Source organism: Asparagus officinalis, chromosome 1 (assembly GCF_001876935.1).
Source record: "Asparagus officinalis chromosome 1, Aspof.V1, whole genome shotgun sequence".
In the NCBI taxonomy this organism is placed as follows: Eukaryota; Viridiplantae; Streptophyta; class Magnoliopsida; order Asparagales; family Asparagaceae; genus Asparagus; species Asparagus officinalis.
Genome location: NC_033794.1, coordinates 6,193,226 through 6,205,593, shown reverse-complemented (window position 1 = coordinate 6,205,593; position 12,368 = coordinate 6,193,226). Strand labels below are relative to the sequence as shown.

The 12,368-nt window shown below is 33.0% G+C and overlaps 1 protein-coding gene across 1 annotated transcript; it reads right to left on the bottom strand.

Annotated features, from left to right (window-relative positions):
- On the bottom strand, positions 1,109 to 10,904 carry LOC109847303 (BTB/POZ domain-containing protein POB1-like). The gene is given in 8 exon segments (XM_020416541.1): positions 1,109 to 1,794; positions 1,796 to 2,162; positions 2,599 to 2,878; positions 3,713 to 3,776; positions 3,865 to 3,980; positions 10,146 to 10,268; positions 10,520 to 10,568; positions 10,571 to 10,904. Coding segments are annotated over 8 exon segments (1,641 nt in total). The 5' UTR covers positions 10,727 to 10,904; the 3' UTR covers positions 1,109 to 1,308.

Genomic DNA, 12,368 nt, shown 5'->3' with positions numbered 1-12,368 from the left:
ATCCACGAAAATATACTATTTACACAAGGAATGGTCATGTTTCTAGCAAATAATGAATTATATATAGAGAATCTCATATTTCCAAGATGGTCGTCAGTAAAAATTCATGCGTTGTTTCCACCTTGCAAGCCAATGGTTAAATTGAGACTTCTCATTTGATGCCCGCCGTGGATGTTATCGTCTCAACTTCATTATTTTCATATTAATTGTTCTTCTTTTTCCACCTCGTATTCTTCTGGGTTATCAATTTCAAAAGGAATATTTTCCAATTCGGTTTTAATTAATAAAGTTGAGTGGGCTTTTATTGGGTAATAAGAAAGACTTAATTCTCAGCATCGCCTCTTCAATAAATTAACCAAATGATCTCTCACTGCACCTGCACCTGCTGTAACCGAAGGAAATCTTGAGTTTTGAACGTGGGATGTTACAACAGGTCCTAGCATTAGTTGAAAACTTTTAGTCGTCATGTGACATTTTTTCTTAGCTTCCCCCCTTCGGTTTGCTACAAAGACGCGAGGCCTCGCTTGTTGAAGGGTTGCGTAGTAGAAGATGCTGGGCTAGTTTGGCGACTTACCCACTAACTTAGTTGGATAAGTCTGCCAACTTGGATAAGAGTCTAAATTATGTTTGGCAAAAACCTGCACAAACCTTGGACTGGTTTTTTTTCACTTAAAAAAAGGTCCTTATCTAGATTATATTTATATATGAACCGCCCCTAACTTTCAATCCTAGTCTGCTTAGCGTCAAGTAGCCAAGGTTCAAAAAGCTGATATATGCCCCTTGCCCCTTTGCTTAAAAGGAAGTACGAAACTCCCTTTTTTTTTTTTTTTTTTTTTTTGGTATCATGGCTTAGGAAGCGATAAAAACGGTCGGAGTAGATGTTTATATGCCAAAGAAGTTTGAGGGGACTCGCTTCAACAATCACAGGAGAAGTTTACGTACACAGACTCCCCTCTTGATTTGAGACCACGAGGATATATATTTAGGATGAAAAAACTAGTTACAAGCTTACAGTGTCGTCTTAATCCGAGGCAATTTTTCATGCAGCTCTCATTGAATCCCTTAATTAGCAAATATCTTCGGGACGCTCATGTTTGAGTATCACAACTGAAACCAATCAATCCAGATAAAGAGTAGATTGATCACGTTACGTCATCATAGTGCATCCATTAATTAACGTCGCCTTTATTATTATAAAAAAAACCCGGCACATTTTACATTTTTACAACAAGCTGAGGAGCTAACCAACCCCTCAAAATAAGGCACATCTTCACCGAAAACACATGCAGTCACGAAAGAGTTGACCGTCTATACCCGCTGCTGTTGCTGCTGCTGTTGCTGCGGCTGCTGCTTAAGAATCAACTCAGCTCTCAAATGCAAAACGCCATCGATGAAGTAAGGACTATCTTCAGCGATGAACGAAGTCCAGGGAATCGCAAACAAATTCCTATACCCTACGGCCTTCCCTCCTGTAAAAGTATAGCACCCCTTGTACTTGCTCACAAAATCCCCGGTTGGTTTAGTCCTCGCAGCAAACTCATAGTCAACCGTGAATAACACCGAACCCTTTTCTTGCATCCCCAGAAAAAGCCCCAAACAGTGAAATGAGCTTTGCTGGTCCAAATTACAATGGGCCGAGAGGAAAAAGCCTTGACCGCCTAAATGAAATGCTTGGGAGTAAATTCGGCCACCGGGGAAAAGATTCGAAAACTCTTCTCGCTTTAAATCGAGATACACGATGCACTGAGGATGAGGCTGCTCGAATTCTATGACTTTTACTGGCCGGTATTCGGTATTTATAGGCTCGTTCTATGTATCTACGGGTAGATATTGAGTCTTCTAGGGTAAGGGCTCTTTGACGATGAGGTGTTTCCGCTTTGAAGAATAACGCTTCGAGGACTGCTTTGGAGGAGATTTCCTCGTCTAGGTCGGTGCATGTTAGGACTTTCTTCAGTTTTCGGCAGGTCATGTGGGGGAATCGAATGAGTCGGCCAAGGCGGGACCCGAGGATTTCTTTTCGCTCCTCAGACTTAGGGTAATGGGTGCGGGCCCACTTGAGTGCAAAGTCGTATACTGCATCTTCTGATGCTACCTGGAGGTTGTCGCTGCTTAGGATTGCTTCAATGCCAACGAAAGGGAGATTCATTACTTCATCTTGGAATCTGATGGTCAAAAAAATTGTGTTTAGAGGGTGACATGCTAATATAAAGGGTAAACTTTCGCAAAACTCCCCTGAGCTGGGAGATTTTTACAAAACCCTCCAAACTTCATAAATCATAGGAAACCACTTGAACTTGCCTGAAAGATAGCTCCGTGTTTGACAACTTTTGGACAATTATAACCCTATCCCCTATATATAATTTCCCTATATCCTTTTCGACGAAGTGTAGGTAAAAATTTTTTAAATGGCTATTTAGACTTTTTATTCTACCAGTTGACGGTGTTTATGAGAATCTCCAATAGTTGAGGGAGTTTAGAATAATATTAAAGTACAGAGAGGCTTTCTATGTATTAATAATTTAATATAGTTCAGAGAGTTTTCCGCAAAATCCCAAAAAATCATGTGTAATGAAATTAAACTTTGATTTCAAAACTCACTTAGACAAGTCTCGGTATTTGTTGGCGAGGAATTCTCTAGCTGCATCAGTCAACGGCTGTACAGCTGAGGCCATTGAGACACTGGAAGGGAGCTCCAAGTAGAGAAGTGCAGATTCTGTAGTCATAGATAGACTCCTTAGTAACTGACTGCAGTGTCTCATACAAGAAGCAACCTCAAATTTGTCAGCAGCCATCAGCACATCCAGCAAGAGGAGAGGCGAGTTTGTTGACAACTTTCCGCTGTACATAAAACTCAAAAGTTCCATGAGAGCAGCTTCCTCTGTTAATATTTTAAAAAAAGTAAATGAGGTTAATTTATCTTAAGGTCATGCTTTCAAACAAACAACAGAATTTTCTTGTGCAGGTCATGCTTACTAGTTTCTAGGGAAAGTTGCAAAAATAAAAAGAAAAGATGAGAGATCTACATCATCTCACTAATCTTTCAAGCATATAAAGGATTGCTGACAAAAAAAAAATCCAATTTTTAAAGGTAAATTGAAATCTCAAGCTAAACTCATAATTCAACATGAAGTTTCCAGTCTCTTCTTCATTATCTGCATCATTATACAGATCTCCCTCCATCAACTCTAATCTTATATTGAGGATTACTGACAAAACAATGACATGATTCAATATGGAAGTCTAGACCATTGTATAGATTTCCCTCTTATCAACTATAATCTTATATATTATACAAATAACAAGACATTAACATTCTAATGTAGATACCAAGATGCCAAGCAGTTGATGTGGTTTCACGTAGGAAAACAGTAAGCTGTATTTTAATGCACGATGTGTGGTGTTTACTCTGTTGCTAAAAAGATGATTTGCTGCAGAAATGAAATGATAAGCCATGATGGTAGATAAAGAAAATAGAGAGAAAAAAAGGAAAGTTAGTGGAAGAATCATGCTCTCAAGATTTTTATAAGTTAACAGAAAAAGCATATCCAGCTAGCATAGAACTACAAGAAGTCATCACATCTATACCCTGCTAGCATAAAACTACAGCGAGTCATTTCATATCAACATTTTTAGCAGATACTACGCTACTTCAATGCCATGAATCTTAAATTAGCGGTAAATTAATAAAAGGAGTTGCCCAAGTTTAAATTACCTGAAGCGCAGATTCTTAAGGTGGCATGCCGTTGGTCAGATTCTCGCATGCCATTCGAGAAAAGCTAACAAAACCATCAAAACAATGTTTTATCAGTATACCAATGATGTTAACTAGGCAATACAATGTTGAGTACAGAGTTTATGGCTTGCCTTATAGAAAAAGGGGCTTTTTGCAGCTAATATTGCTGAACTGATGTATATTGACTTTACTCTCAACGGAGAGCAATCCATACCCCAACAAGAATCACTTTGTAAAGGCTCATCACCTGCAAAGCAAAGAGAAAAAACCACCACACTGAGAAACTAACGGCAAAAAAAAGAAAAAAGAAGTTCCAAATGAGATTGCAAATTCGTGATAGAAGGAAAATAGAAGTCTATGCAACTTATTGTCATGCAATCAGGAAACAACAAAAAACATGCAGGAAACATGGCACAATGATTTGGAACAATTAACAGGAAAGAAATCTTAGGCTTTTCAGGTGAAAAAAAAAAAAAAAAAAAATAGGCAATACAAATATAAGTAAACCAAAAGAATGCAAACCCAAGGGATCAACCCAAAGTAATCATATCTAGCCAACTCATCAATTTGTCAATATGTAGACAACGGCGGCTTAGGTACAAGCATCATATTACAACAATGATACAAGGTGCCTAAAAAAAATCACCTCACGAAGTATTCGACAAGAGGGAAAGTATGTACATATGTATTAGTGAATATAATTCAAATTATAATTTTTTGTCCACATTTGAGTCTGTTTTCTCACATATAATATACATAATACAGTGAGTTTATTAATAATAGTTAATCATAAAATTCATTGAGTTTATGTATAATAGGAGGCATACATGCTTTATTGTAGATATAAAACAAAAAACACAATGTACTCATATTCTTAGGCGAACAAGGCACCAAATTTATGCATAATAAACATCACAAACAAAAACATGTTGTGCTGATGTTCAACAAGAATAGAAGTTAGGATTAATCACATTCCAGTATCCTGTGGTATGATGTAACTACATAGGTCACCCTAGGGTTTGCATATTTACACGGAGGTGTTATTTGTTTCAGATTGTTGATTTGGAGTCGGACAATTGTCCATGAATCCGACATTCTTGGATTGGGACCGGGACTCCAATTTTATGGTTAGAGCCCCGGACTTTTGGATTAGATTTTGATTTTGGTGAGTAGAATTCTTAAGGCTTTGCTTGGATACCATTTTGTTTTTCTTGTTGTGTTTTTGTGAAAAAACACCATGGTGTTGTGCTTTTCCCTTAAAGTGTTTTCAAAACACCATGTTGAGTGTTTTTGTTAATATTAGTTTGACCTATTACAACACTAGTATTAAACATATTATTAATATATTCTACATTAATTATAATAAAACATATTATAAATAAAATATTATAATATTTAGTATACATTATAATATTTATTATAAGTATTAGTATAGTAATAATATAATATTGTATAATGTATTATAATATTATATTGTACTTTAATGAGTTATATTATGTTATAATTATTATTATATTATAATCATTACATATTATTTTCAAATACTTATATATTAATTATTTTGGTATATCAATTTGTTATTGTTATATATTATATAATATTTTTAAAATAATATTATTTTATTATTTCTATAATATTATACCATTATTAATATAATATTATACCATTATTAATAGAATATAGTATTATTAATAATGTTAATATTATTTTATTACTACTACATTATTAATAAATTTATAATATATTACAAATATTTTAATATTACATAATATATTATAATTTCTAATATGTTAGAGTTTATTAATAATACTTTAAATTTATGATATAAATCAATATTATTATATTATGAATATATAATTTTTACATTAACATTTGTTAGTAGTAAGTTATTTTTGTATTAAAAATTATTTTACTTTATAATATATTAATATTTTTATATTATACTTTAATGAGTTATGTTATTTTATAATTATTATTATATTATAAATATTACATATTACGTTCAAATAATTATATACTTAATTATTTTGGTATATCAATTTGTTATTGTTATATATTATATAATATTTTTATAGTTTCTAATATATTAGAGTTTATTAATAATACTATAATAATTCATTATATAAATCAATATTATTACATTATGAATATATTATTTTTACATTATTATATTATTTTATAAGATATTTTAATTATAATATATTTATATTATTTAATAAATATTACTAATATATTTGATTAATTATAAGATAATATCGTATACTATAATAAGTATGTTGATAATAACTATATATTAATTATATTTAATATATTATGTTAGATATTATATTAACACATTCTCAAACTCAAAACCAAAACACCAAACTTAAAACACGTAAAAGGTGTTTTGAAATTTGAGGATGGTTTAGCTCAAAAAACATCATGGTTTCCAAACGCATGATGTTTTATTTTTGGTAAAAACACCATGAAAATAAGTAAAACACCATGATATCCAAACGGAGCCTTAGAATATTGGTTTGGATTCATGGACTTTTGCTTTGGATTCATAGACTGATCGTCGGATTCTACGACTAAATTTTAGGTTCGTGAATTAATTGCATTAAGAGTTTCAAATTAAATTATTATGTTGAGTAATAATCATTAACAAAAAAATAAACATTAATTTAAAAAACCATTATCATTTCGATTAACGGATTTCAACAACAAAAGTGAATGCATCTTGTAATCCATTTCAACAGTTCAAACCAAATGTATGTAATCATTATTATCGAGGCGCTCTAGGGCGCGGGGCGCTGCGGGCTGGGACAATTGCGACCCGCACCAGAGGCGGGGCGCTGCACGCGAGGCGCGTGCGTGCGCTTGACACCTGCGCCATGTAATAGACATTTTCTTCTGTTTTTTTAATAATTTACATATTACATATTTACATCATGTAATAGACTCTTTCTTGCTAGTTGCTAATCCATTCTCCATATTTACATCATGTAATAGACTCTTTCTTGCTAGTTGCTAATCCATTCTCCATCTTTTCATGTTTAACCTATAAAAAGAAAACAGTAATTAGTGCTAATCCATTCTCCATCTTTTCATGTTTAACCTATAAAAAGAAAACAGTAATTAGTAATTTAGTATATTTGTTTGCTAATTGTAACTTTCTTCTCTAATTAGCATGCTAACTAAAACATTATGAATATGTAAATATGTAATTGTTACCTCCATTCTCCATCTTTTCATGCTAACTAGAAAATAGCAATTAAGAATAGTAACTAGAAAATTATGAACAGTCATGTTTTTTTAATCACTTAATTGTTACTTAAAATACATATATCATATTTTAAATAAAAATACATATTTCTTATTTGTTACTTGCTTGTTTTATTTTATAGACTTTTGCTTATGTTGGAGATTATCTTGCATTGTGATTTGTGAAAACTTATGAACTTCTCTATGTTTTGCTTATGTTGGAGATTATCTTGCATTGTGATTTGTGAAAACTTATGAACTTCTCTATGTTATGCATGTTAATTAAGACTCTAAAACTTATGAACTTCTCTATGTTATGCATGTTAATTAAGACTCTTTCGTGATTTAGTAGGTAAAATTATATTTCTTGATCTTTTTATGCGATAATTTATAAACATGTTACTTATATGCTTCTTTATCCTATGTTGAAAAATATTAGTTTGAGTTGTGCGCCTCAATTCAGTAAGGCACGCGCATCGTTGTGCGTCTTGCGCATGGTGCGCATAAGAGGCTTTTGCGCCCCGCATTACGCCTTGCGCCTCGATAACAATGTATGTAATATAGTATTAAATGTCTAAAATATTTATATATTAAGAAATGTTAAATAATAAACATATCTAAGTTAATGTTAAATATTAAATATATTAAGTGATTAAATAGTATTAAATATATTTCATTTTAAATGAATTAAATAAATTTATAGAAGTTGATTTAAAATATTTTAAAATGAATACTTTCAATGTTAATATAAAATAACTTAGAAATATGGAATATTGTAAAATTAAATATAGTTAATTTGAAATATATTAAATATTTAAGTAAGAAGTAAAGAGAAGAGGAGAGAGGAAATCCACATAGTAGCATCATAATCCATCAATTTTAACATGGATTTTCTCTTGAAAATTTCTCATTAGAAACTATAGAGTTGGAATGGAGTGTGGATTTTAAAATACTAGTCCTAATAACGATTCTAGACAACCAATAACATATTAAATTCAAATCCAAATCCTAGTCCTAAACCAATAGCATGTTAAATTCAAATCCAAATCCTAGTCTTAACCAATAACACATTAAATTCAAATCTGAATCCTAGTCCTAAACCAATAACACATTTACTTTAAATTTAAATTCTAGTCTGAAACGAATAACACCATAAATTAAAATCCAATAAAAAGTCTGAGTCCAAATCAACAATCTTCAACCAATAAACACCCCCCCCCCAACGGAGCTTAGCATTGCATATGCAAAGACAAAAAATGCCCTTTCATGACAATACATTTCCTCATTGTTTTGGTGGGATTTAACTCCAAAAGTTGCTAACAAGGAATGCGGGGACCAATCAAAGTTCAATGCAATTGAAACAAGTTGAACAAATTAAGAAACAGATCATTTTATAAAGGATTACTTAGATAACCCTCAAATGTTCAATAATTCTATATTAGTCCCCCAAATCTTTGAAATTGCTCATTAGTCTCTCAAACCCTAAGGGTCTTAAAGTTCGCTCCTCAACGACAAAATACCCCTCATTCCTCCCAAAATCCATCTAGTCCCCAAAAAAGGGCTATTAGCACTTTGATACCCTAAAGTTTATGAAAAAAAACTTTAATACCCCAAAGTTTTTTTTTTTGACACTTTGGGACCCCAAAGCTTACACTTACACCTCGTTTAAATTTAATATCTTAAAGTTTTTCCTTACACTTTGACACGATAAAGTTCATACCTTTAACTTTCATACCCTAAGTTTTCACTTCTAACACTTTAATATCCCAAAGTTTGAGTATCGAATTTAAAAAAATGAGTAAATTTTGAGGTAACAAATTTGAAAATTGTGGAAACATTGGGATATGAAAGCTAATGTGTAAAATTTAGGGTAGCAAAATATCACAAAAAAAACTTTGGATATCAAAATTAAAAGGTTATAAACTTTAGGATATCAAATTGCAATAACCCTTAGAAAACAATTGGGGTGCCAAGTTACAAGACCTCCTAGAATTTGTGCAACTTTGCAAGCATAGTTGCAAACAATAATTACTAATCTTTTTTTTTAATGAAATCAACTACTGGTAGGTATGTATTTTGTAACTGTGTGATCCTGTGATGTTGTCATTATTCATTAATGTTAATTTCTTTAAATTGTGTTCTAACTGCAATCATATTACATTTTTCAAATTTACTAGTAAAGTGCACATGCATTGCATGTGGATAGTTACCGTGATATTTATTAGAAGTAATCATCAATACTAATATAAATTTATTAAACTAATAATTTAATATAAACTAATATCAATAAATAATAGCTCAATAAAAACAAATACCAATAAATCATAAATTTATTTGAACTAATTTCAATAGTAGTATTCAGTTATTAAGCTAATAAAAAATATTTATTAAAAGGTGAGCAATATTATTATCAATTCACAAGCTCTCATATCAAAATGATGATATGTATGAGCAATTTTAAATATGTGAGGGAATACAATATAGAATTACGGAAGATTCGAGGGACAAATATATAAATAAACCTTATATAAAATTACTCCCCCACAATTTCAACGGACACGTGAAACCACTGGCTGGAAAACTTCATATCAATATAAAAAAAGACAAGTAAAAAGAAAGAAAAAACAGTGTTAACTTGTTGTCAGTATTACCATTGTACTAGATACATAGACCCCAATGTCACTGGTGTGATTTACAACCCATCGCAGGGTATATGAATATAACAAGGGCATTTTAGGAATTCCCGTATTGTGTTAGTTGACAAGTCAAGAAAAAAACAGTGTTAATTTGGGCAGCGGTGAATAAAGTTAGCAACCTCGATGTTATTTGTGTTGATACAAAGACCTCCGCGTCACCCGTGTAATTACATTATACCACAAAGTATCAAAATGCAATTAATCCTAGAAGTTAACATCTAAAGAGAAAGTCCTGCTGTGAAATATAAACTTCAGTTAGAAGATGGGGAAACAGTCACATTAGCATGAAATATGCTCTATTATAAGGTCTAAGATGACACGCTCAGTTAGTTTTTGCAATTGAGTAGACTACTAAATGCATAATACAGTTAACACCCCCATAGGGAAAATAATTGAAAATTCTAGCCATATTGTAAATCTAAAACATATGAATTTGATGAAAACAATGAGTTCAATCAACCAAACAACCACACCTGTTGGAGATTCAATCATTGCAACAGCTTCCCCATCATGGCTTTCATATGCCACAGCGTCATCAGCATCAGGTTGGTCACAGTTCACTATGTTGTCCGAGTTGTAGACATCAAATTCAGAAGCTAAAAACGCCATATAAACTTAATCAGCTAAAAAAAAACCAAAAGATACAACGTGTACCAACAGACAAATCTTCATCCTAGGTTTTCAGCCAAGGTTTCCTCTTAAAAGGCCACTAAAAACCCCCCAAATTCTTCAGCCCTAATTTGCCAAAATAAGCAATAAAACATCAATTGCGCTCTAACTGATGGCATCACCACGTCTCACCGTCAAAAAACCCCAAATCGATACTCAATTCAAGAACCAGGCATACCTTGCTCCTTCTTGATGTCCTCTCTCCTCCTCTTCCGCATGCCGAGCCCTAATCGGCGAACTACTGATCTTCACATCGCGCACCTTGGCTCTCGGCCGCTCCCTCCACGATCTCGATCCTCAGCACGCGATCCGAGAAATTACTGGAGTTGAACGCGAATTCGAAGTTGTCGCCATGGTCGCCGCCGCTCGAATGCGACAGATCCATGCCCGATGACCGCTTCTTGCTCCTGCTGCTGATCGTTGTCGTTACTGAGATCCAAGGGTTTCGATTCCAAACCCTAGCTCGTAACGAGCAACACCAACGAGCGAGCGAGCGATTTGAAACCCTAACCCTAAATTTCTTGAGCTCGATTTTATGGAAACTCAGAAGGAGGAGGGGTCAAACTAAAATAGAGAGAGGAGAGAGAAAGCTGGTCTATAAATAGGTAGTGGACAAGGGAGAGACACGTGTTTAACGAAGTTGTTATACAGCGGACGTAATTCGCTTTGGTGTAACATTATCCGAAAGCCCCCAAATTCTGACCAGGGTGGAAACCGGGACCCACGTAGTTGGGGCCGTCGTGAGTTAATACGTGGGTCCGTTTGCGACTGCATAAATCATTACAGTTCCGGCATTTGTCTGAATCACTAGTACGTTGACTGGTCGCTGGATAAACAACGAACGGCGAGAAAATAAACTTTTCAAAAATAATAATAATAATAATAATAACTTCTATAATGATCTGTTTGGATATTTCTTTGTTAACCCCGTGATAATACTGAGTCAGTTTATCTACCTTAAAAGGCTGTCAACTCAGCTACAGTATCCACACATCAGCATTTATTTAACCAAATAAACATAGTTTTTTTTATATCTATAATAATACGAAAATCAATGGTCCAATCGGACATGCCAGCAACAATAATACTATCTCAAAACAGAGCCCTTTGCTGGGAATTAGTAGACGCTACCAACTCAGATTTTTGGCTATCACATCAGTCCCCTATTTGCCCAAACAAACGAAGGGAAAACTGTAATTTTGTTATAGCTTAATGGCTAAAGAAAAAAAAAAAACCGACCGACCCTAAACAAAAGTTTTTGTTTCGAAACTACGAATCTGCTATACCCCAAAAACTACACTATGTTCGACTTTGATTTCGTAATGATTTTTTATTTTATTTATTTATTTTTATTTATTATTTTTTTAACTTTGATATCATGAAGTATACATATTTTTAACTTTGATAGTAAAAAAAAGTTCTCCTGACAGTTTGATACGAAAATTGGGGTATCAAGTTCAAAAATGTCGTATACTTTGGATATCAAAGTTAAAAGAATGTGTAAACATTGAGGTATCGATATCAAAATTCTTTTTAAAAAATGTAAACTTTATAATATCAAAGTGCAAACAACCCTAAAATTTTACTGAAGTTCTATTTCCACAAAGAATTAGGATAAGATTATCATATTTTCCTTTTAGGGATATCTTAGACAACTTCAAATTTTGTTGCCATTGTCATTGATTGCTGGATGTAGAAAAGACGGTGAGCATTATTTCACGCTGTTCATCACCAAAACCAAGCTTCATCATCCCCTTATATATATAATATTTTTCTTAATTCATGCACTTCAAATATTTGCCAATCCTGTGATAACCTCTCGGTATCATAAAAATGTCAAATGATAAATTCAATGCATCCACTAATTTAGTACCGTATCGTTGTTTAGAAAATTAAGAAGTAAATATATAATCTATTTGGGGGAAAGGAAAGGGGAAAAAAAAAGCCTTAATCACCCTCACGATCAGAACCCCGCAACTCAAAGTAAACAGCTGCATCCTCGGGCGCTATATTCTCCACAGCCTTGC